General features: G+C 36.0%; 1 protein-coding gene across 2 annotated transcripts in view; it reads left to right on the forward strand.

Moving 5' to 3' along the window:
• Positions 1–26,379, forward strand: part of VIPR2 (vasoactive intestinal peptide receptor 2) — a 143,401-nt gene that overhangs the window by 42,001 nt on the left and 75,021 nt on the right. For both annotated transcript variants that reach the window (XM_074193239.1, XM_074193240.1), the window contains exons 3-4: positions 9,779–9,886; positions 15,707–15,804. In XM_074193239.1, coding sequence (XP_074049340.1) covers positions 9,779–9,886; positions 15,707–15,804 — 206 coding nt within the window. The remainder of the gene's footprint in view (positions 1–9,778; positions 9,887–15,706; positions 15,805–26,379) is intronic.

Below are 26,379 nucleotides of genomic sequence, written 5' to 3' on the forward strand. Positions count from 1 at the left end.
TTCAACTAATTTTTCCATTTTTAAAAAAATGACTGGCATTCTCCCAGTCTCTACCTTGGCTGTAAACTTCAATTACTCATTTCATTTTTAAATTCAAATTAACATAAATGTAATAAGGACATGTTGTCTGCAAGATAAAATAGAAAATAAGCTCCTTGTGAGTGGCAGCTATTTTGGGGTTCAGGTACTTCAACTTTTCTTGTATTGACCTGAAGAAATGTTAGGAGGATACTGAAGTAGACACACAGAAGATGTGATGCTTGTCTTCTAGTATCTCTTCTAGTCCATACATGAAAATCCTCCTATATTATTCTTTATTCTCTCTACTTTTTCTCTAGTCTCCAAGGAAACAGTAATTTTTCTTTTTTACCAAGATCAACCCTTCTGCTTGTACTCTTAATCCCAAAAAAGAATTTGACATCTCAATCACTCTCTTTCATCTTCAAATTCCTTTGTTATTGCCTATATTCAGGTCTCATTCCATCCTTAGGCTGTCATCCTCACATGGGATCACAGATTTAGTGTCATAAAGAACCTCAGAAGGTATACTTATGTCTTCATTCTACATATAAGAAAACTGAGGACCAGAAATGATAAATAATGTGATTAAGGTCACACAGGTAGTAAAAATCAGAGTCAGGATTTGAATCAGACTTCAGTGACATTTCACTAAATCATTTTCCCAAAGTTCCCTCCCAGTTTCCTCACCTGATTCACCAAGTTGTAAGAGACACTCCAATCTTATAATTATTCAGTATTTGAATTTTAATTAATTTATCTATGTGTATATTATTTTCCCCAATAGAATGGAATTCTGTGAAGGTATGGGCTATTTTATTTTATCCTCAGTGCATTGCATAGTACCTGTGGCCTCTTAGAAGATTATTATTCCTTCATTTTTTGGAAGAGGACCATGACATTAGGAAGGTGATGTCATGAATTGGATTTAAGTGGAGGAGGGTGGTGCAAAATCACCAGCCTCACTCTCTCCTCCAGAGTCATCTGGGTCCAGTGGCAAAATATAGATCAGAGGACTGGAGATAAGCCCATGCAGAAGGAGAACTTGGCCTTTTTAAGCTAAGGTCTTTAATTGACTTCAGTTCTTAAGAAGCATTCCTTAAACACAAAATACTGTGGCTCTCAATGACTGACCAAAAATAGGCCCCAGCCCACCACTTTCCCATACTTGCTCATTGTTTGGGCCCCAAACTGATGTAAAAAGCAATTTTTTTCTGTTTTGATCAGAAATGCTTGAGTTCTTATCCTCCAAGATTGATTTTTTTTGACTAGGTAAAAGAGACCCTTCCTCATTTCTTGATATCCAAAGGACTCTCAAGATTCTTCTCCAGGATCACATTTTGAAAGCATCAGCTCTGGAACTCAGCTTTCCTTATCATCCATCTCTCAAGGTCCTGCATTGTGGCAAGATCATAGTTTTAACTAAAAAGACCTTTGTTATCAAGGTGTTGTCTTTGCCTTTCAGTATGCTGTCCAAATTTGCCATAGCTTCCATTCCAAGGAGCAAACAGCTTTTAATTGCACGGTAGTAGTCACTGTCTGCTATGATCTTTGAACCCAAAGAATATAAAATCTAAGTCTGCTTCCATTTCTTCTCCTTCTGTTTGCCAGGGAGTGATGGGACCAGTTGCCAATATCTTAGTTTTTTATTGTTTTATTTTTAATTTTTAATGTTAAAATAAGCTTTACAACTTCCTCTTTTACACTCATCAAGAGGCTTCTCAAATCTTTTTCATTTTCTACAATCAGGGTTGTATTTTCTGCATCTCTGAGATTACTAATATTTCTCCAAGAAACTTTAATTTTGGCTTTTAATTCATCCAACCTAGTATCATATGATGTAATGTGCATAAAAGTTAAATAAATAAGGTGACAATATACAGCCTTGTCATATTCCTTTCCCAATCTTAAATCAATCAGTTGTTCCATGTTTGGTTCTATTACTTCTTGGCCTGCATATATGTTCCTCAGGCAACAAATAAGATTATCTGGCGCTCCCTTCTCTTTGAGAACTTGTCACATTTTGTTGTGATATACACAGTTAAAGACTTTAGAGTAATCAGTGAAGCAGAAGTAAATGTTTAGTTTTGTTTTTTCCTGGAACTCTCTTGCTTTCTCCATAATCCAGTGAATGTTGGCGATTTGGTTTCTAATTCCTCTGTCTCTTTGAAAACCAGCCTGCTCTTCTGCTAATTCTTGGTTCATATTTTGCTCATCCTAGTTTGCAGACTTTTAAGAATAATCTTACTGGCATGTGAAATAAGCATAATTGTTCAGTAATTTGAATGTTCTCTTGCATTGTTCTTCTTTAGAACTGTGACCCAAACTTAGTTTTCCAAATTTACAAACATATGGAGTGAAGCATTTTAACATCAGTATCTTTTAGGATTTTTTTTATTAATTTTTATTTGTTTGTCAAATAACATGCAATGGTAGTATTTACTAATCATTTTTGCAAGATTTCCAGTTTTACATTTTTCTCCCTCCCTCCTTTTACCCCCCTTTCTCTAATATAAAGTAATCTAATAAAGGCTCCACATGTACAATTATGCCAAACATAGATTTATATTAAATATGTTATGAAAGAAGAAGCATCAAATCCAAACAGAAGGGAAAAAAGAGAAAAATTACATAATACATAAAACAACTTTTAAAAATTAAAGATAGTAAACTTAGCTCTTCATTTAAACTCTACAGTTCTATATCTGGATATGGATAATTTCTTTCCATCACAAGTCTTTTAGAATTGTCTTTGATTATTATAATACAGAAACGAACAAGTCGATCATAGTTGATCATCACCCAATGTTGTTGGTAGAACTTCTTCTAATTCTGTTCATTTCATTCAGCATGAATTTGTGTAAGTCATTCCAGTCTTTTCTGGAGTCTCATCCCTCATGATTTCTTATAGAACAACACATACATATACCACAATTTGTTCAGTCATTCCCTAAATGATAGTCATCCCCTCAATTTCCAATTCTTTGCCACCATGAAAAGAGCTATAAATATTTTAGTATATGTGGGTTTTTTTATGTTTTTTGTGATCTCTTTAGGATTCAGATCTAGCAGTGGTATTGCTGGATCAAAATTGCAGTTTTATTGCCTTTTGGATGTAATTCCAAATTGCTCTATAGAAAGGTTGCATCAGTTCACAATTCCACTAATAATGCTCCAGTTTCCCAGTTTTCCCTCCCTCATCCCCTCCAATGTTGATCATTTTCCTTTTTAGTCATATTGCCCAATTTGATAGGTGTGAGGTGGTACCTCTGAGTTGTTTTAATTTGCAGTAATCAATAATGATTTAGAGCAATTTTATATGACTATAGAATTTCTTCATCTGAGAATTGCCTTTCCATATTCTTTAATCATTTATCAATTGCAGAATGACTTGCTTTCTTATAAATTTGACTCAGTTCACTATATATTTTAGAAATGAATACTTTGTCCTTATTTGTCAAATACAGTAGTTGTAAAAATTGTTTCTCAATTTAATGCATTCTTTTTCATCTTAGATGTTACATTGGTCTTATTTGTGCAAAAACTTTTCAATTTAATGGAATCAAAATTATTCATTTTGTCTTTTATATTGTTCTAAATTTCTTCTTTGGTTATAAACTGCTCCCCTTTCCATTGATCTGACAGAAAACCTATTCCTTCTTCTCCTAATTAGCTTATGATAGCAACTTTTATGTCTAAATCCTGCACCCGTTTCAACCTTATCTTGTTTTAGGGTATGAGATGTTGGCCATCTTCCATTTCTATCAAAGAATGAGTTCTTATCCCAGAGGCTAGAATCTTTGGGTTAATCAGATAGCAGACTACCAAAGTCATTTTCCACTGTTTATTTTACACCTAATCCATTCCACTGATTGACCACTCTAGGTCTTAGCTAGTACCAAATAGTTTTGATGAGTGATGATTTATAATATAATTTTATATCTGGTATGGTTGGGTCATCTTACTTTGCATTTTTTCCTTAATTCCATTGATATTCTTGACCTTTTGTTCCTCCATATGAATCTAGCTACTATTTTTTTAGCTCAATAAAGTAATTTTTTGGAAGTTTGATTGCTATGATACTGTGTAGGTGGAAATGTCATTTTCATTATAATAGCTCAGACTACCTGAGCAATTGACATTTGCCCAATTATTTAGATCTGATTTTATTTATGTGAATAGTGTTTTATAGTTGTTTTTATATAGTTTCTGAGTCTGCCTTGTCAGGTAAACTCCCAAATATTTTATGTTGTCTACTGTAATTTTGAATAGAATTTCTCTTTCTGTTTCTTGCTTCTTTGTCTTGTTAGTAATGTATAGAAATGTTGATGATTTCTGTTTTGTTTTGTTGATAAGTGTTTCAAGCAGTTAGTTGATCTAGGATTCTCTAGGAATACCAGCAAATTATATGCAAATAGTGAGAGTTTTGTTTCTACATTGCCCATTCTAATTCCTTCAAATTATTTCTCTTCTCTAATTGCTAAGGTGAACATTTCTAAAACAATATTGAATAGTGGTGATAATAAATATCCTTGTTTTACCCCTGATCTTATTGGGAATGCTTCCAGCTTCTCCCCATTATATATAATACTTGATGGTTTTAGATGGATACTGCTTATTGTTTTAAGGAGCACTCCATTTATTCCTATGATCTCTAGTGTTTTTAATAGGAATGGATGCTGTATTTCATCAACAGCACTTTGAGCATCTATTAAACAATTATATGATTTCTATTAGGTTTGTTATTGATATGGTCAGTTATCTTAATATTGAATCAACATTGGTATAAATCCTACTTGATCACAGTGTATTATCCTGGTGATTACTTGCTGTAATCAAATTTTTAAAAAATTTTTTTAAATTTTATTTGGAACTTTTTACAATTTCCCCCCTAATCTTTCTTCCCTCTCCCCACCCCCCACAGAAGGCAGTCTGTTAGTCTTTACATTATTTCCATGGTATACACTGATCTAAGTTGAATGTGATGAGAGAGAAATCATATCCCCAAGGAAGGAAAAATAAAGTATTGTGCCTGATTGTTGCACTAATGGAATGAGCAAGTCCATCAAGGTGGGTCATCACCCCCATGTTGCTGCTATGATGCACAATATTTCTCTGGTTCTGCTCATCTCACTCAGCATCAGTCCATGCAAAGCTTTCTGAGCTTCCCTGAATTCCCATCCCTCCTGGCTTCTAATAGAACAATAGTGTTCCATCACATACATATACCACGTTTTGTTAAACCATTTCCCCAATTGAAAGACATTTGCATTAATTTCCAATTCTTTCCCACCACAAACAGAGCTGCTATGAATATTTTTGTACAAGTAATTTTTATGCATTACTAAAATATTCTTGTTTAAGAGTAAAAATAATACCCTCTCCCCCCCAAAAATTATAGACTCTCATGAGAAATAAAGTAAAGGGAAGAGAAAAAAATGTATTTCAGTCTGTGTTCTGATACCCTCAGCTCTGTCTCAGGGGGAGATAAGAAAGCTCTCTGAGGAAAACACAGCCTTCAGATGTAGAATGTAACTAAAGGAAGCTGATGACTTTACAAGAAGTCAAGACACAATATTTCAACACCAAAAGAATGAAAAAATTAGAAAAAAAATGTGAAACACCTTGTAAAAAAAACTGATCTGGAAAACAGATTAAGGAAAGATAATTTAAAAATTATTGGGATAACCTAAAAGTCACAATCAGGAAAAGAGTCTTGACCTCATTTTTAAAGAAACCCTACAGGAAAAAATTGCCCTGATATCCTAGAAGCAGAGGGCAAAAATAGAAACTGAGAGAATCCACTGATCCCCCTGGAAAGAGATCCAAAAAAAAAACAACCCCCAGGAATATTATATCCAAGTTTCAGAACACCCAAGTCAAAGAGAAAATATTGCAAGCAGTCAGAAGGGCACAATTCAAATATTGTGGAGCTGCAGACAGGATCACACAGGACTTAGAAGCAACTACATTAAGAGCGGACAGGGCTTAGAATATAATATTCCAGAAGGCAAAAGAACTTGGAATGCAACTAAGAATCGACTACCCAGCAGAACTGAACATCCTCTTCCAGGGGAAAAGATGAGCTTTCAATGAACTAGGGGAATTTCAAATGTTCCTATTGGAATGGCCAGAGCTGAACTGAAGGTTTGACCTTCAAATAAATGACTCAGTATTCTTGCATAGAACATGATATTGATAACACTCATATGAAACTTCTCATTTAATAGAGCAAGTAGAAGGACCTTTTATAGATGAATCACAGGAGAGAGCTGAATATATTGTAAAAATGGAGTTAATGGCTAAAAGGGAAATGCACTGAGAGTAAGAGAAAGGAGAGGTAGAATAGGCTAAGGTATTTCATACAAAAGATATTTTTTCCTTCTTATTACAATGAGCTTTTGCAATGATATGGGAGGGGGGAAGGGGAGGAGGAATGAGGGAGCCTTCACCCTCATCAGAAATGACTCAGAGGGGAAATAGCATATACACTGAATAGGGTATAGACATCCAGAGTAAAAAAGGAGAGAAGGGGGAAAGGGGGAAGGGTGGGATGTGGGTGATAGAGGGGAGGGTAGATCATAGGAGAGAACAGTCAGATATAACACATTTTCTTTTTACTTCTTGCAAGGGGCTGGGATTAGGTGGCCTGTCTGGGACCACAGGGCCAGGTCTCAGGGGTGATATATGGGCTCAGGGCCTCTTGGCCCCAGGGCTGATGATCAGTCTCCTGAGCTACTCTGCCACCCTATAGCACATTTTAGAAGAGGGACAGAGTGAAAGGAGAGAGAAAATATAATATATGGTAGTGGGGAAAAATGGATGGAGGAATTTACAATCAGCACAGCAACAATGCAAAAATATAGAAGTAACTTTTATGATGGACTTATCATAAAGCTGTTTTTAATTTTTTACAGTTTTTAAGCAGTTGTTGTAAAAAAGAGAGTTGTTGCCCAATAACTTGGATCTTTGGCTTTATCTGACCTAGAGTTAGATGCTCATTTGTTTCTTTATATTATGTACTTAGGACATTTCATTAATCAACCACTCTACTTCTTAGGCAGTACCAGGTGTCTTCATCATTCTTAATAAAAGAGGAAAAGTATTTAGTGCCACCTCCCCCTCTTCAAAATTCCTCTTAGGAATGCCTTGTACATAGGACTTGGGTACCTTTCCCATCAACCTATATACAGATTGATTTAACCAGTTGTTCTGATCCCCTTAATTCAGAATTCAAATTATTAATTCTGCAAGAAACAAAAAATTGTTAGGCACTTCATTTTTATAAACTTGGAACATTAATACAGAATTTGTGCTTAGGATACAGATGCCACTACTGATAGGACATATTTCCAGCTCATATGGCAGTAATTCAAGGGAATTCTCTTTTGAGTCTCAGAGTAAAATTGAAAAATTTACATTTATTTAAGAACAATTTAGTTATTTGTTTGTTGGGCTAACCTAAACTGAGTCTTCTTTTGAGAATCCATAAATCTGAAGGGGAACACACTAAAAAATAAAGAGAAGAAACTTTCTCAAGATTACACTGAGAGAGGGGCGGCTAGGTGGCACAGTGAATAGAGCACCCGCCCTGAAGTCAGGAGTACCTGAGTTCAAGTCCAGCCTCAGACACTTAATAATTACCTAGTTTGTGTGGCCTTGGGCAAACCACTTAACCACATTTTCCTTGCAAAAATCCTAAAAAAAAAAAAAAAGATTACACTGAGGTTACCTAGGTAGCACAGGTGGGATTCAAATCTGGGTCCTCTGCTTCTAAGTCCAGTAAGCAATGCATTAGAACTTGGACTTGATGGGAGTATGTTTCAATTTGCATAATTAAACAATAAGAAATTAAATTTTGATTTGCAGCCAACTTTCCAGTGACACATTTTTTTCAAAAGCAAAATGCTCTGTACTCAAACCACCTATTATATATTTATTAAATATTGCTAGGTAATATTTTCCTTTACAATTCTTCACTTTTCTGTATGGGTCTATTGTGGCTTTTTCCAAGTAAATTCAATATATTTTAGATTATAAACTACTGAAGGTCAATTACTGTGTCTTTATATTTATGAAATCAGTAGAATCATATATCTAGAGATGAAATTTCTCTAATAGATAATCCATTCAGCTCCCTTTATTTTGCTGATGAGAAAACTGAGGTCCAGTAAAGTTAAGTGACCTACCCAAGTCCACTTAAGTAGTAAGAAGTAGTCAGGATTTTAATTCACTTTTATTTTAAATCCAGAGCCCTCTATTGGATGAAGATATTGATAATGATGTCTTTAGTGAATAATGATGATAAACCCCATAATACATAATCAAAAATGTTGTTTACTTTGAGGCATCTTGACTGACCAAAACAAATAAGTTTCTTATTAAATTTCAATTTAACAAACATTTATTAAGAACCTGGTATGTGCCATTGTGGTATGTACTATAGATTGAGAAATAAAAACCAAAACAATCTCTGTCCTCCAATTGCCCACATTTGACTTGAAGAACTTATCTGCTGATATGATAGTTCTACTGAATCATCACAAGGAGCTTTTGAGGTATTAGAAGAACTCCATCCCAGTGTATGTAGCCAAAACCTGCAGTACCAAAGCAACCTAAAAGATCAGACCTTCAGGAAAATGATCACAAAGAATATGATCTGTAGCCCCCAACACAGAAAGGGAGCTAGATGGCATGATGGTTAGAGTTCGGACTGAAGTTAAGAAGAACTAAATTTAAATTTGACTCAAATACTTATCTGTATGATCCTGAGTAACTCTCTTAAATCTCTCCCAACCAGTATTCTCAACTGTAAAATAGAGATAATAATAGTAGCCATGTCCCAAAATTGCCATGTGGATAAAATGAGATAATATTTATGGAATCTTTTTGCAAACTTGAAAGGACTTCATAAATGTTGCCATCATCATCATTGTTAGGATAATGTTAGTTGTGTTGGTGGTGAAGTGACAGTCAGCAATTCAAAACTTTAATTGGACTGAATCATCAACTGATCCATAATAGTTAGTCATAGATACACTGATAACCACATTGAATGTCACAGGGCAGAATTATATTTATGCCCTTGAAGAAATGAGTCAGTTCCCTGGATACATGTAGGGAAGCAATATCCTAGACCTCCTGCCAAGAAATGAGTCAAGGTAGGCAGTAGAATGGCAGTACCTGGATCTCCATAGTGTGCCATCCTTACTCTTCTGACCTGATGGGGCAGTTCCACTGGGTTCAGAATAAGGACCAAACCACATTGCTCTAAACAGGCAGTGGAGCTGTATGGCAAAAAGGAGCTATCCAAAGGCAAGAGATAATCACATCACCATAATTCTTAATATACCAGGACCAGAATTCACAGCCCCAGTTACCTTAAAGGGGAACACTTTTTTTCATCAGGAGAGCTTAACTCAAAAAGTAAAATCCAGGCATTAGCAAACATAAATTAACTTGTTCATACAAGTTTCTCCTCCTCTTGATTCTTATTTTTCAATATTTCAAAATTATTTTAATAGAACCAAAACAAAAAGGTGATATAATTTCCATAAAAATCATTGCTGCTGATTTCCTTTGGAGAAAGAGAATTTGAGAAATAACTATTTATAAATTTTCTATTTATACAGTATTTCTATAAATCATTTTAATATTTACATCATGATACTCCCTTGAAACTTTCATTAAAAATTTTTTGCTTGCATGAATGAATAGTCATTTCCTCACTTCCTTAATCTCTCTTTTTTTTTTTTTACAGCATGTAGTGGAGTCTGGGATAACATTACATGCTGGCAGTCTGCTGATATTGGAGAGACCGTCACAGTTCCATGTCCCAAAGTATTCAGCAATTTTTACACCAAATCAGGTAGAGTGTATTTATGTTGAGAATTCTTGGGGCTCAGCAGAGTGCTTTTTTTTCCTGAAGATGCTATGGGAATTACAAAGGAAAAAAGAAGCCAAAACACCAGTCTTTTGGGGGATTTATTTACATTGAGGTAAAATGGTGTCCAGCATCCAACTGGATTTTAATAAATGTTAGTTCTAGGGAAAGCTTCCTTCCTGTCTGAGACCATTCACCTCATAGAGATCAAGAGGAAGGAAAAAGAAATCCCCCAACAAGAGATCAGCACTGAAGTGACATCGAATAGTATCCTCTTTACACTAAGGACCAAATGCCTAATTCTATATATCTGTATTTGTTTACCTATAGATATACATGCATGTGCATCTATGTATGCACATTGGTGTGTTTATGTATAAATAAGAATAAGCAATTGTATTTATGTGCACATATATAGGGGTGTTATACATAGACACATGTAGGAATATGTGCATATATGCCTATATTTACATCATGCACACATATTTGTGTGCTCATATATAGACAAAAAAAACTGCCAATAAATTACAATACCTAACCATCATATAGTACTTCCAGATTTATAAAAAGTTTAAATAAATTAAGTCATTTGATGACACAATCCCACCCTAGGTATGAAATAAGCACTATAGGTATTATTATCCCCATTTTCCTGGTGAAGAAACAGCCTCAGAACTGAAATGATTTTCCTATTATGTAGTAAATTCATGATTCAAAACAATCTTCTGACCGCAAGTTCAGGAGTCTATGTACCTCACCAGGGCTATCTCCACTATAGAGCACAAGTCAACTAAAATAAGGATGTGAACTTGACCTTGATGTACCACTGATCTAAAAAAGAGCCCGTCAGTCTGCTTCTCTGATCTAACAAACTGGTAGAGTTTGAGATATCATAAGACCACAGAGGGAAGTTCTTCAGTTGACTTTACATGAAAGTGGAAAATTTAATCCCCCTCAATGCTAGTATTACAGTGTCAATGGTAATATATAGAGGGACTGACACCCAAATATTAGTGATTATGGGAACTTTTCATTTGCTAGAATGCAGGATTGTTGCTTAGTCTATTACTTGTTCAACTCTTCATAACCCCATTTGGAATATTCTTGGCAAAGGTACTGGAGTGATTGCCACTTTTTTCTCCAGCTTATTCTACAGATAAGGAAACTGGGGCAAACAGGATTAAGTGACTTACCCAGAGACACATAGGTAATAAGTATCAGATGTCATGAACTCCAGGTTTCCTCTTTCATGGTCAGCACTCTATCCACTATACCACCCGGCTGCCCAGAATGCAGGTTACCACAGAGTTTATTGTTCAGCCTCAGTTCCCCATTCAACACCTTACCTTAATTGAAATTGTATATTTTCTCTGGGCTTCTGCAAAGATTCTCAAAGTGTAATTATGATCAGTTAAAAGAGGAACTGATTCTTGGGTCTCATGGTAAAGCACATGAGCACATTCTTCATTTCTTATTTTCTAACTGTTTTCCTGTATATTATATTGCCCAGGCCATGTCCCTGTCCTTTCCAGGGATGCTCTCCAAAGTGATTCAGGTATTTGTAACAGATTGTCTAGGGAAATAAAGGGCAAATCCTGAGGTCTTCAACACCACTAGAAATCAGGGGCATTTTTATTTTTTGTTTTTACTAAATGATGAAAGGAAATAATTTTCCAAGGTCAATAATGTTGCAGCAGGTTGGTGAGGATGACTTGGTTTGGGGGTGAGAGGAAGCAGATGGGATAAGTGTGAGGCCATGTAGAAAACGTTTGGAGAAGATAGCATTATATTCCACTTCCTCCCTTGCTTCCATCCCCCATTAGTATAAATCTTCACTACAGCATATTGCCAAAGCAGCAGTAAAAGGACTTAGAAAATGATATGTGGGCTGAGCATATGCTGAGATGTTTAGTAAACCTACATTAATACCGCTGATCATCTCCTAGGTGTGAGAACCTAAGAGTGACTGAGCTTTTATGAATCCCCATCAAATCACTTACAGTTCTATTGAAGAGTTTGGGCTGCAGATTATTGTTCTAATGTTTTTAAATTATTTGGCATAATCTGAGCTCTTTCTATTCTTGTGCCCTGGCAATAAAAGGGTTGTTAAAAGGATTCAAAAACAGTCCAGTGATTTTCACATTGGTCCATCGTAAAATTGAAGCTTCTAGGTAGTCATTTGCAAGTATCCAGGCAGAAGCAGATTGGGGGTTTGAAGAAAACACCTCTTACCTGCTATTTATACCTTTGTGCCTTTGGTTATCACTTTACCTCATGAAACTTCAATTTTTTCATCTGAAATATGGACATAATGATATCCCTACCATTGGGCTCATAGGATTGACATACATGGCTTTGTCAACAAGTCAACAAACATTTATTAAGCACCAACTATTTTTCAGGCTCTGAGCTAGGTTCTGGCAATACAACAAAAGGCAAAAATAGTTCCTTTCTTCAGGGAATTTAATAACAAATACAGATTATAAACCAAAGTGCTACATGAGTCCAGCTGTGGATCTGGATATCCTTTGGAATATTATTAAAGTCTTCTAAACAAATATAAAATGATAGATGCTTTTTGCTTTAAAACAAAAAAGTATGGCAATGAATTTCCTCTAATTTTGTGGGATTTTGCAGAAGAGGGAATCTTTAGACCTAGCAAAGCTTTTTGAACTTCTCTAATTAAATTAACAAATTTAAAAATAGTGACACATACTAATAATGTAAAATAATGCATTTTTGTAAAATTATATGTAAAACAGGGATAGAATTAGACCTGTGATTTCACTGATGTATGGAGCTTTCAAATGAAAAAACTGTCTACCAATGCATATCAGCACCTTCTCAGCAACTTATTGTTTTAGAGAATTAACTGGAACAGGATAGATAAGAGGAATCTTTCCTTCATTAGGGTGACAGCTAGGTAGCACAGTGGATAGAGCACCAGTCCTGGAGTCATGAAGACTTTTATTAGTGAGTTTAAATCTGACCTGAGACGCTTATAAGCTGTGTGATCCTGGCAAATCATTTTACCTTGTTTGCCTCAGTTTCCTCATCTATAAAATGAAATGAAGAAGAAAATGGCAAATCAAACCAATAGTTTCTCTGCCAAGAAAACCCCAAATGGGATCACAAAGAGCCAGACAATTGAAAAATGACATCAATAGCAACAACAAAATGCTTCACTCCTAAGACCTACTCATTTTCTCCTGCAAATCTCATACCTATTTCACTAGTTACAGATATATTAGTTAGAGCCTCTCGTCAGGTAGCATAGAACAATGAAAAGAGCAAGGAGACTTTATTCAAGTTATTAATTCAATGTGAGATCTTCACTAGCATTTCCCTTTTCTTTACCTCAGTTGCCTCTTCAGAATGAGGGAGATGGACTCAAAGATCGCTAAAACCACTACCCACTCTAATGGTCAATAAATCTAAAGTAGTACTAAATCAGGGCAGTGAGGAGGAATTCATCCCACATTCCCTAGCATGACCTATTTACTCTCATCCTTTCACAAAAGGCTTAGTAACCATGAAGGCAAACAATGCCAACAGTCTCTTTTCTACAAAGTCCTTCCACCATGCTGTCTTGTAGCTTGGAGGTTAATATATTTTCAAAGGCTGTAACAACAAAGGGCAAGATCTGAGCAGATCTACAAGATGAAAAGGATTCAGGTATGAAGTCTTGATCAGTTTTCTAAAGATTAGCTAGCTAAGTATGAAGAAATGCAGTGTGAAGTGTGAAGATAGGGTTGAAGCAAAATGATAAGTTTTAGGGATATAAACATGAAAAAGAAAGCTAGTCCCTACCTCCAAGAAGTTTGGAGTAGAAAGAAGACAATGCACAAAAAGGAGGTAAAAAAACTGGGGAAATAGATTGAAGGTACCCAGGGTAGGGACATGATGGAGAAGTACAAAAGAGTGTAAATGGGGAGGAGGGGATGGGGAAGAATGAAGAGATGACTTTCCTTAGAACAACCAACTAAGGCCTACAAGTCAAGTATTGCACATTATACACATGGATAAGCTAGTTAAGGTTCAGAGAAATTATGGGGGTTGTTTAAATAGATGCAAAGCTATTAAATGTTTAGCATTGGGAAATGAACTTGGGTTTTCTCACTTTAAGACCAGTGATCTTGCCACTAAATTGTATAGACTGGGCTCACTCAGCAATATAAACAGTTGACTGTGTTGATGTTGAGTTCATGGGCATAAAACACACCTATATGTGGGTTCTATTGAATGTGCATAGGTGGTTCCAGACTGAAGTTGTAACTTGGCAGAGTGACTGGAGTTCTATCCCACTATACTCATAGCTGGGGAGGGAGGATAAAAAGGAACTCCTTCAAGAATCTGCCATCCTGTCTTGTGGTGGCCAACTACCTAGGCAGATCCTGGGTCATCTTCCCCAGAGCTGTTATTGCCAAGATAAGTCTCCACTATCCTTCACCATTCTACCCATGGGTAGGAGGCAGGTGTGTATGGGGCTGGTCATTCATCTGAAATATTGCATCTGAATGGACTGCCTCTCCCCTGCATTGAATTTGCCTCAAACACCAGAATTCCTAGTTACAATTTTGCCTCCTACTATCTTATGCATTGACATTACCAAATGTTATAGGTAGGGTTCTGCTTTGTTAATGAATTGTAGGGTAGAAATGGAAGGTGTTTTTTGCTGTCTTTTGTTTTTATACCACAGTTGCCCTCTAATATGACCATTAGACACACACACACACACACACACACACACACACACACACACACACACACACATCATTGAAACAAAGGAAAAAATGAAGCTAAATCAACCAATATATACACCATTTCTAAGGAAGCAGGGGCAAGTATTGTTAAGGGATGTGGCATAGTCTTCCAAAGGAATCATTGTCGAACAATGGAAACCAGATACTATCATGCCTATAGTAATGTGAATTATTGTGAAGCCTTCACTTGCTTATTCACGCAATAGCATACTTTCTGTGGCACCTATACAATGTACTCTAGATCATAGAAGAAATATCTCATATCTCTCTTTCCTAAGAAGGAATGGGGTGACCAAGTCTATTTCTTCTTGGCTAGATGGTAGGAACTAAGAAACAATTCCATTGAGTCAAATTAGGAGGTGAAGGTAGAACCAATGAGAACACATGAAGAGTCCCGTAACCACACATTATACTTATCTCTCTTGTCTTAGAGGGCAGTTCTGAGGTGTTTCTCTGCCACAGATCCACAGGTTCTCAAAATTGGAAATGGTCTCTAAGGCCACCTAGCCCAGTCCTCATCTGAAAAATAATCCCTTCTACAAAATACTTGACAAACTCATCTACCCTTTGCCTGGAGACCCTTAGAAGGAAGGAACCCAATATCTTCCAGGGCAATGCATTCTACTTTGTGGTAACTACTTTGTGTTCATTTTAAGGGAAGAATTAAGCCAATTATTCAAGGGACTGGAACAAGATAATAATAATCTGAACATCCTCTCTCCTACTTTGCTTTTTTTCCACCCCTCTAACTTGCCCTTTCCACTTTCTGGTTCTAATGAGAAGCATAATGGCAAGCAGTCAGGCAGCAGGAGGGAGCCAGAATGATAGGTTAGCTTCTTAATTGGTTCCTGAATAATCAAAAGTCAGGCATAGATGTATTTCTGATTATGAGAGGGCAGATTCTATCCTTTAAGAGTCCCCATGCTGTTCAGTCTTCAAAGCTCATCCAAGAAGGTACCATTTGTCTGTAGCTGATTGAAGTATTGCTAATGGGGACACTTTGACAAACCTATAGAGTAAATGTCTGAATTTTGTCTTACAGGAAATATCAGCAAAAATTGTACTAGTGAGGGATGGTCAGAGATGTTTCCAGATTTCATAAGTGCCTGTGGCTATATTGACTTTGAAGATGACAATAAGGTAAGATATTTTCACTGTCTATTCCTTCATACTTATATTTTGCAAGTCAAATAGGAAAAGATGAAATTTTGCTCATCTTCTGAACCTATCTAGAGTATTTTGCCTTTCATTCTGGAACTAGTTAAGCATACTCATATTAGTTCAGTGATTAAACTAAGTAAGATGTTAGTTTGAGTTTGGAAGCTTTGTATTTTTCTTTTTTTTTTTTGCAAGATCATGAGCTTAAGTGACTTGCCCAACATCACACAGCTAGGTAATTATTAAGTTTCTGAGGCTGGATTTGAACTCAAGTCCTCCTGACTCCAGTGTCATTGCTCTATCCACTGTACTACCTAGCTGCTCCTGTGTTTTTCTTTATTCTGTTTCATACTAACTGTTTATTAAGAAGTTGTCACCAAGCATGATAGTACACTCCTGTGATTCCTGCTGCTGAGGAGGCAGAGACTGGTGGACTGTTTGAAGTAGGAAGTTCTAAGCTATATAAGAGGGCTTAGGACTGAATCTAATGTTTCTACACTAAGCCAGTCACTAAAATGCTACACCTATGAAAGCAAAGGACCATCAGACCACCTATGGCCAGAAAAATAGTACAGGTCAGAACTTCCATGTTTATCACTACTGGTATGGGATCCATAAAAGGCCATTGCATTTCTGACCTGGACCAGATAAGGAGATCCAATATTTTATAAAGAGAGAAAAAAAAAGAGTTGACTCATTCTGAGAAGACATAGTCAATAATTGAAGGTATAAGACTATAACTAGAAACAAAATTACATTAGATCACAAACAGATTAAGGAAAATAGAGTTGACTCTGAACTATCCTTTGGAATACTGACTGATCTAATTGAAAAATTGGGGTCAGCCCCGGGATCTTAGATTCCCCCCACCAAAAAAAGGAAAGCTATCAAATGTATATAGTTGCCATCTCATGTTGTACACAGGTTTCATTGTTCACACTACTAATTTTCTATGCTGTGCTACAGTTTAGAATTTATAAAAATTTATAAAAAATTTATAAAAAAAACCTGCCACATTATTTCTTTCTTTATTTATTTCTTTCCTTGGTCCCAGTTCATGAACAAAAGGGATAGTCAAGAGTAAAGCAATGAGGTAGAGTGAGTCACTGCTGCCAACAATAGCTAGCTAAAGATAGTGGTGATTCAGCAGGTAACATTTCTCTCCTTGTCAGGGCTACCTTACTTTGTCAGCATAGTCTTCAGGGAGGTTATAAAGGTATCTATCATATTCTATATGAAGCTTTCCTGAATTAATGAAGCTATTTAAAAGTGCTGAGAACAATTTCTTTCATATGAATTATTGTATCAACCTTCCAAGTGAGGAATTCTATTAATGTCAACTTTCCCAGCAATTGCCATTGGAGATCCTGCCCTTTCTACAATGCCACACTTTAGATCCTGCATGATTTTCACGTTATCTGGCTGATTATCAGGAAAGTGAATTACCATGTGCTTTCTCAGTAGGTGGATTTCAGCTTTGTTTAAACTATGTTCACATTCCATTTTCTTCACAGCATGGTTGAGGAAGGCCAACACATTATAAAACATTTTTGAGGAAGCAGGTGCACTTTTAATGAAAGATGATGAAGGGACAAAAATATGGCATGACATTGATCATACTAAGACAAAACTCAAGACCAGCCCAAAGATATAAAGCATTCTACTGCTTACCTATCTCTAGCTCCTCATTATGGAAGGAGAAAGTCTGGTGGATTCTACAGTATTTCCTGATGTCTTAGATCTTTCATCTCCTCTCTTTGGTTCATCCCTTTACTAGTCATTTTTATCACAAACTCTTGACCTTTCTAACTTTTCCCTTTTATTCTTTAGAAGATAGAAGTGAATCTGTTGTATATCATTTTCTTCAGAGATTTCCTATTAGAAAACCCCATTAATCGTTATGCTACAGACAAGAAACACCCAGGAAGATAATACAAGATATTTTAACTTCCACCCAGTTTTGTAGCCAATGAAAAAAACCAAGTGAACTATCATTCAGCTTCCTATGTACAAGATTTTACTCTATATATGCTGAAATTCTGTCTTGCTATTAATGAGTCATAATACTTCATTATTTTAAAGGGTTAATTAACAGCTTGTTTGAATTTTAAATGCATATAATGCCTTATTGTCACTAAATTTGATTTTACAATGTTTTTAAATTTTAGTAGAGGAAAACCTTGAAGGTTTTATAACATAGAAAATTATTGCTGCATAGATTAACTAACTAAACTTTAAAAAATTAAATTTCAGCATAAGAGAATCCATATGGATTCTTTTCCAAAGCCACCATGCAGCAATGAGCTTAATGACTTTGAGGAAATTTTGATGATTTAGTAGAAACCATAGGAACATTTTTCATGAGGCTTTTTCAAAATGTGAGCACTCCTTCCTAGTAATCTGATTTCTGAATGGGCTTTCAGAAAACAGAAATCAGGTCTGGGCTATGCCAGGAGAACCTCATTAGCTTGCTCTTGACCATTGAATCTACCAGTTTTAGATGTCTCGATTTTCTCAATAAAATGTAACTATGGTTTGTCATCTGTAAAGCATGTGTGGACTAGGTATCCAGATTTCTTGTTATTTTCTGATTTTAACTTTTCCAGAGGTTGTAAAGACTACATAGTGAGGGATCATTTCTTACTCTATTCTCTGTCTAGAAAATAGATGTGAAGCTATAATTTGGTTAATCTTTTCAAACCAGCTCTCAAAACACCTGCTCAAATTAACTATTTATAAATTTTATCTCCATCAAAGTCTTTTGCTTTTATTTTTATCCTTTACCAGAATAGTGCCTGGTCCACAGTAGATGCTCAAAAATATGGACTTCATGTCCATAATCATTGAGAAGAAACACTTGAAATGTCCTACAGGCCTTCCCTCTAGGAGAATTTGCTCTCTAATCCCATGTACTTATTTATTCCAATTGCTGTATGATTCCAATCAGTGGAAAGGATGGAGCTCCACTCCCTGTGAAAAGGAGCCCAGAAGTAGAGTTGTTCTGAAAGTTACTTTTCAGGTCTACATTACCCAACTCCATGCTGCCTTCTTCCCAGAGACCCCAGTTTTCAACTTCAGTTTATAATTATGTGGTTGACTGCATGTTGGGAAAGGTCCACTTAGCTGTACCTTGATTCTAAATCATGATGGGGACAGGCAGAGGGAACACAGACTGAAATTAATTACTTAAATATTTTTTTGCAGTTCATGTTATTTGAAAGTTATCTTTTAAGATATTAGCAGTTCGCACCCATCTCCAACAGCAGAGTAGGAAATGAGTTATGCCAGATAAGATGACCCTGTGGCAACGTGTTCATTGTTAAGAGATTTGAAAATAGGAATGTAGTTGTGACCAGAATCCTAGAGTCTGGAATACATGTGATCATTAAAAGAAACAAGACTATCTAGGCAAGTAAGGAATACATCCATCTTTGTGTAGGGAGTTGCCAGCATGGTCAGGGCTTGTAGTAAGACATATAAGAGCTGTCTGGCCTATGGATCCTGGGCAGGTCATCGGATCTCTTCAGAAATGAGATTATTTTAGACTGCCTTCTCGAAAGTCTTCCAACTCTGAGTCTACAACAGAGTAAAAGGCAGAATTTAAACCTTCCTGTTTCTAGGTTTGGCATTCTAGCTGTTGGTGAAGAGAAGAAATTTTTATGTGCTATGTCTAGATAAAGTTGGTTTGGTCAGGAATCTTGTCATATTATAGGAGATTCCTTTAGGAAAATGGAATCATATGATATTAATGGAAATTCATGCCATCCATCCAATGGAATTGTAGGACCTTCTTCTGGGTAAATGAACAATCTAAAAGTTGATACCAGAATGCTCCCTTAAGGAAGATAACACATTGGAAGGGATATAGGTCAATTTTTCAGGCCCTGAGTTTTCATAGTATTGAGTTGAAACAGATAATAATAAAATTATGTAATAATAGTTTTAAATTATAAAAATTTCATTTTTTCATTTTTTCTTCTCCTTCACAATATTAAAATTCATATCTCTGTAGCTTTGGAAAAGCAAAACATTTTTAAAAAAGAAGGTACAAGTGTTTTGGATTTCAATGCTTCTTGCCTTCCCTAAAGTGGAAACACAAGGAAATTTTGCCATTTTAGTACTTTTCATGAAATTTAAGGCCAACTTGGTTATGCTACAAATTATTTAACTCTAAGGGAAAAATTTGTAAATTAGTTTAAGTAAAGTATAGTTGACTATGAATTATCCTTCGGAATTCGGACAGACCTTCTGATCCCCTGCCAGAAGAGCATGTGGACTAAGATCTTCTTTCTTTGTGTGGGTGATGAATTTAAGTGACACATTTCTCATCCAATGTCCCTTGTGACTTTCCATATTCTGCAGTCATAGAATCTATATAAATAACTGTTCCATACTAGACCCAATCCTTGCTAACTTTACACTACATCTAAACTAAGCCAACTAAGCCAACCAGTCACAAACAACAAGGAGATGGCTACATTAGTCCATATTATTCTATTTCTCTGCACATCATTATCAGGGTGTTAACCAAGAGTATTTTAGAATATTTACTAAATATTTCCTATGTGCCATGCCCTGTAGGTTACAATAAACTCTTATTTCTCAAAGAGATAGCTGATTCTTTCATTGTCTGCAAACATGTCTGTTCAACATTAACAGGCTTCTGTTCTTTATGGTCAGACACTCTTGAGGAAAAAGTGGGTGGGTTGGTTTTTTTCTTTAGTAGAAGATTCACTCTTAGATTTTTAGGTAGAATGAGGTCAATGCATTTTTTTAAAGCTTCATGATCTAAGTTGTTTGGTAGCAATGAATCGGGTCCTGCTGTTACTGTAGCGGCTTTTTTTTTAAGAAAAACAATTTCCTACTTCAGGGAATTATGTGGAATAGGTGATTGTTTTTGAAATAATGTGGTAAGTTAAGTGAGGGACAAATTCATGTTTAAACATTGTTTAAACTTCCCCTTTAAGCAAGTCAGTTCTTTTATTTGTAAAAATCACCCACATTAATGTTTCTCATCCAATACATTTGGATTTAACTTTCTTCCTAGTAACTCAGTTCCATTCCCTCCCATGCCAATCAGAAAAATCTAAATTTTAATTCTGCTTCAGACACTTACTAGACTGTGACCCTGACTGAGCAAGTCACTTAATCTCTTTTGTTTTTCTTATCTGTAAAATGGAGATTAGTAATAACAACCCCTCCCAGGATTACTGTGAGAAAGGGCTGAGGAATAGTTAACCCATAGTTGCTGTCCAACAACAACAGGAGAAATGGGTACAGAACAGAGGTCTGAATACAATATTTGTCCATCTGACTAAGGCCTTTGATACTGTTTGGTTGTCCAGAGAAGTTCATCAGTATTGTACACCAGTTCCATGATGATATGCTTGCACTGGTTCTAGATTAAGAATGATATTCTTTCATGCTTTCCCAGTCACTAATGGAATGAAGTAAGGCTTTGTACTTGCTACCATGCTTTTTAGAATGATGTTTTCTGTGATATTATCACAACTTCAATGAGAAGAGCAGCTTGGTGGTGCAGCGGATAGAGCACTGACTTTGGAGTCAAAAGGATAGGAGTTCGAACGCCATCTCAGACACTTCTTAGCTGTGTGACCTTGGGCAAGTCACTGAACCCTGTTTGCCTCAAATCCAGAGCTATCTCCAGTTGTCCGGATTCATATCTGGTCCCTTGACCCAGATGGCTCTAGAAGAGAAAGTGAGACTGGTGACTTAGCACAGAACACCCTCACTCAAATCTAATTCATGTGCTTGTCATGGCATCACCTCCCTGATCTTGTGTTCTTCTTTGAAAATGAAGGACAAACATTATTATTCAACAAGAATGAAAAGGGAATCAAGGTCAGCTATCATACTGATAGAAAACTAATTTGAAAAATTCTAAACCTAGATTAAAGTGGAGGGAGAGTTGTGAGACCTTTGTTCAATGCATCTTCTGAGTTTGAGATGCAAGAGTACGGACCAATTCTCTGCTGCTTGTACTAACTTAGGTCTAACAATCAACCCCAAGAAAGCAGAGGTTTTCCACCAGTCAGCACCTCACCGCCCATAGGTGGAACCATTGGTTACAGCAAATGAAGTAATTTTATCTTGGAAGTATACTTTCCAGGGATGGTCATATAGATGTTGAGATGTCAGTGTTTGAGAGACTTGAAATAATATTTAGGAGAGAGTAGATATTAGACTGCCTGCCAAACTGAAGGTCTACTGAACTGTTGTTCTCACCTCATTGTTATATACCTATGGAAAGTGGACAGTAAACCATTGTCATCCAGGAAATTGAATCACTTCCATATGAATTGTTTTAGGAAGATTCTTAAGTTTACTAGACTAGATAAGGTACTGGACACATTCAGATTCTATTGCAGAAAGCATAGGTGATAGGCTGGCCATGTTATTCAAATACCAAACATATTCACCAAAAAAGATTATTTTATGGAGAACTTGTACAAGGCAAGTGCTCACATGATGTTCAGAAGAAGCAGTACAAAGACACTCTCAAAGTCTCTATAACAAACTTCAATATCAATTGTAAGACATGAGAGACACTGGCACAAATTTGCCAAGCATATTGCTCTCATCAAAGAAGGTGCTTTGTTCTACAACAAAACAAAATGAAATTATATCCACTCTTATGTGCTATGTCTGGATATAGTTGACTTGGTCAGGAATCTTTTTATATTATAGGAGACAAGTTCCTAAAGATTCCTTTAGGAAAATGTAATCATATGATACTAATGGAAATTCATGCCAACCATTCAATAGAATTCTAGGACCTTCTCATTCTCAAGTGTTCTAAAGAATTACATGTACCTGACCTGTGGCAGAGTCTTCTGAGTTTGTATTGGACTGAATAACCAATTGATCACATAATCGTGGTGTCATTGGCCCTCTTTAAGTACAAAAGATAAATAACACTGTGGATGCCAAATGAGCTAATCTATGTAAAGTGCTTTTCACACCTTGAAATACTATATAAATATTAGCTATCATTAATAGTTATATCATTATTCATCTATAGTTATTAATAAATCCCTATGTTAAATATTGTTTCTATTTAAATATGATGTTTCATCTTAGAATAATTAAAAATAAATTTGCATTTGAGAGTTGAAAGGGTTCTTATAAACATTACTATATAAACTGTTTCACTGTGGTATAGAAATCTGGGTTCTAATCCTATCCTTTAGACAATCAACTTCCTAGTTATATCATCTTCTAAAAAAAAATCTACTTGGTACTGTTTTTCCCCCAGTTACTTGTAAAACCAATTTTTAACATTTGTTTTTAAAACTCTGAGTTCCAGATTCTCTCTGCTATTCCTATCCCCACCAGGAGAAAGAAAGAAATTTGATATAAATGTGTAGTCATGTAAAACATTGCCAAAATAGTCATGTTGTGAAAGAAAACAGAGCCCCAAAAGAGTTGCATGAACTGATAATGAGCAAGATGAGCAGAACCAGAACATTGTACACCCCAATGGCAACATGGGAATGATGATCAATCTTACTGGACTTGCTCATTCTATCAATGCAATAATCAGGGACAATTTTAGAGCACCTGCAATGGAGAATACAACCTGCACCCAGAGAAAGAATTGTAGAGTTTAAACAAAGATCAAAGTCTATTACCTTCAAATTTTTTTTTATAAAAAAGTGTCTTATGTACTACATAATTTTGCTATCTTTAATATTTTATTTTATCCTCAAGGATATGATTTCTCTCCCAACATATTCAATTTCTATCAATGTATAGCATGGAAACAATGTAAAGATTACCAGATTTCCTTCTGTCGGGGAATGGGGGAAGGAAGGGAGGGTGGAGAAAAGATTGTAAAATTCAAAACCTTATAGAAAATGATGGGTAGAAACTATTATTGTATATAATTTGTAAACAAATAAAATATAAGTTTTTAAAAAAGAAAACATAGCCCCCTATAAAAAAAAGAAAGAAACTTCAAGAAAAATAAATTTAAAAAAATGCTTCAGTCTGTATTCAGACACCATCAGCTTTCTCGGGAGTTGGATAGCTTTTTCCATCATAAGTCCTTCAGTATTGTCTTGGGTCACTGTATTGTTAAGAAAAGCTAAGTTATTCACAGCTCATCATCCCATAGCATTGTTTTTGCTTTGTACCTAGTACGTTTCACTTTGCATCAGCTCATGTAAGTCTTTCCAGGCTTTTCTGAGACTAGCTATGTCATCTTGAGCTAGGCATCTAATCTCTTTAAGTCTCAGGTTCTCTATCTCCATCCCACCAACACTGGAAAAGATGGCAACAGCCCCATTGCTTCCTTGGGCTACTGCAAGAGGCATTACCCATTTCTTAGTGCAGCTGTTAAAATTGGACACAGAAGTATTTTGATGGGGGGGGGGTAGATAAATAAGGAATTACAAGATAGAACAGGGAGAACTCCAAAAGCTCTGGTGGAGCCCCTTCAAAGGTAAGAATCACTCAGAGGGCTTCTCTACAGTATCTCTGTGTCCTTTTCCAGGAATATTTCTTATAGTAGTTCCAACTCCATCATAAGTTATGGCTGCTATCACTTAAAGGGATCGTTTGTGAATTTAGCATTGGCAAATCATGACCTGCCTATTAATTTTTTCAGAGTTGCCTCTTGTAAATATTTCCAAAGATCTGGGACTTTGTCATTGTGAGCACTTTCCCAACTAATGCCAATATAGATGGCACTTTTGTGAAAGACAGCTACATCAGCTTGTGACCAACCTGATGCCTAAGTACTTCAAAATTTAACCATGTTGGTCCTGATCAGCCAAGCATCAAAGTCTTTTTCATTTTCATAGGATCCGGGGAATCTTGTGCCTCATTGGCATAAACTTAATAATTAATACTGATTAAATGCTTATTCCAACTATCCATCCATTCAACTTGGGGTCATTCCTACACCATATGCTCATCAAAAAAGAACTTTGGCAATGGTCTCAGAAAATAATTGTTAATAAATAGGAATTTCACAGAATGACTTAGAAATCTTTTCATTCTTTCCTTGTTTGATGCATTCCTCAACCAGTCTTTCCACATTTACCGAGAGTCCCATATCTGTGCTGGAGGATAAGAGAATAGAAGGGGGAGAACACTATACAAAGCATGAACCAGTTATGGTATGTGTTGCTAAGAGTATAAACCAAACATTCCCTGCAAGTACTTACAGGGATCAGAAACTTTGAGATAGGAAAGACTTTGAAAGCCATATAGTGCTCATTCCTCACTTTTATAGATGAGGAAATGAAATGCTGAGAGGTGATGTGACAAAAATCTGGTATTTTATCTTTCTGAACACTCTCTCAACTGATGCCAGTATGAATGGCCTCAGATTTTCTATGAAAGACAGCTACATCAGGTTGTGACCAACCTGATGCCTAAAGTGTTGATGCCTAAACACTTCCAAATTTAGCCATGTTGGTCCTGACCAACCAAGATTCAATGGTGTGACAATGACACACAAGGAGTAAGTGATAAGAGTTCAGTTTCGAACACAGATCCTCAGACTCCAAAGCCAGCACTCTTTAACTATAAAACAAAAGCTTGCTCCCCCATCCACCCACCATTTATTCAGTAGCTGGTATTTTTGGTGAATGGATTTGGGAAAAAATCTTCTGTTTTCATTTGTGGGAAAATACATCACGTATTCTGCTTAAATGTTGCAGAGGAGGTTTCCTTCCTCTGCCTTTTTTTTTCTATTTTGGAGGACCAAAATTTTTCTTAATTAGATAAATCAAAGAATCTGCAAATACTATAAATGAATATTCCTTACTGATGGATTAAGAAGTCAAAACATCTTAGTGTGGGAAATGGGGAAAAAATTGATGGCACAAAACCCAAGCTGGATAGTTTTATTTAAATATCTCTCCTTGTCTATTTTGAGCTGAGAAAATAATTAATGCATGAAGTGCTTGATTGCATTGAAGAATCACTTGAAAGAAGGAGGAAACAATCAAAATATAGTACAGCAGAGCTGTACATCCGCAATTATATCAGACTGAAGATCTCTGGTTCCTAAAAAGGAAGTTTTACTCAAGTTTTTTTGAGAAGAGGGACACACTGCTGAAAATGAAATTTGGATTTGGAGGAGAGGAAATAAAATAAAACCAAAGCAAAAATTTTTGTGAAATGTTAAATCTCATGGATCTGAGAATCTCAGTTCCATAGATTTAGTTGACATTTGAAGGGGCTTCTCCCAAATTCCTTTGCCTTCTCCTCAACCTATGTCCTGCACCAAACATAGCTGTCCCTAGTTCTTGCCTCTTGCTCACTAGTTGAGGGAGCTAGCCTAGAGGGGTTTGCACTTCACTCTGGGGACCTCATTTGGGTCCCAGGATGTTTCTTTTGATTTTCTCCAATTGTCCCAGAAGGAACATTCTTCTGGCACAACTTGTGTTTGGTTTTGCTACTCTACTTTCACTCTAAGGACTGTTTTTGACCTGTTAGTTGAGGAACTCTGAAGAACTTGGAATTTTCTGACCTACTCCTCCATCTTCCTAGAATCCCCCCATCTGTATATTATCTTGAAACAAT

Source organism: Macrotis lagotis, chromosome 7, assembly GCF_037893015.1.
Source record: "Macrotis lagotis isolate mMagLag1 chromosome 7, bilby.v1.9.chrom.fasta, whole genome shotgun sequence".
NCBI classification, from domain to species: domain Eukaryota; kingdom Metazoa; phylum Chordata; class Mammalia; order Peramelemorphia; family Peramelidae; genus Macrotis; species Macrotis lagotis.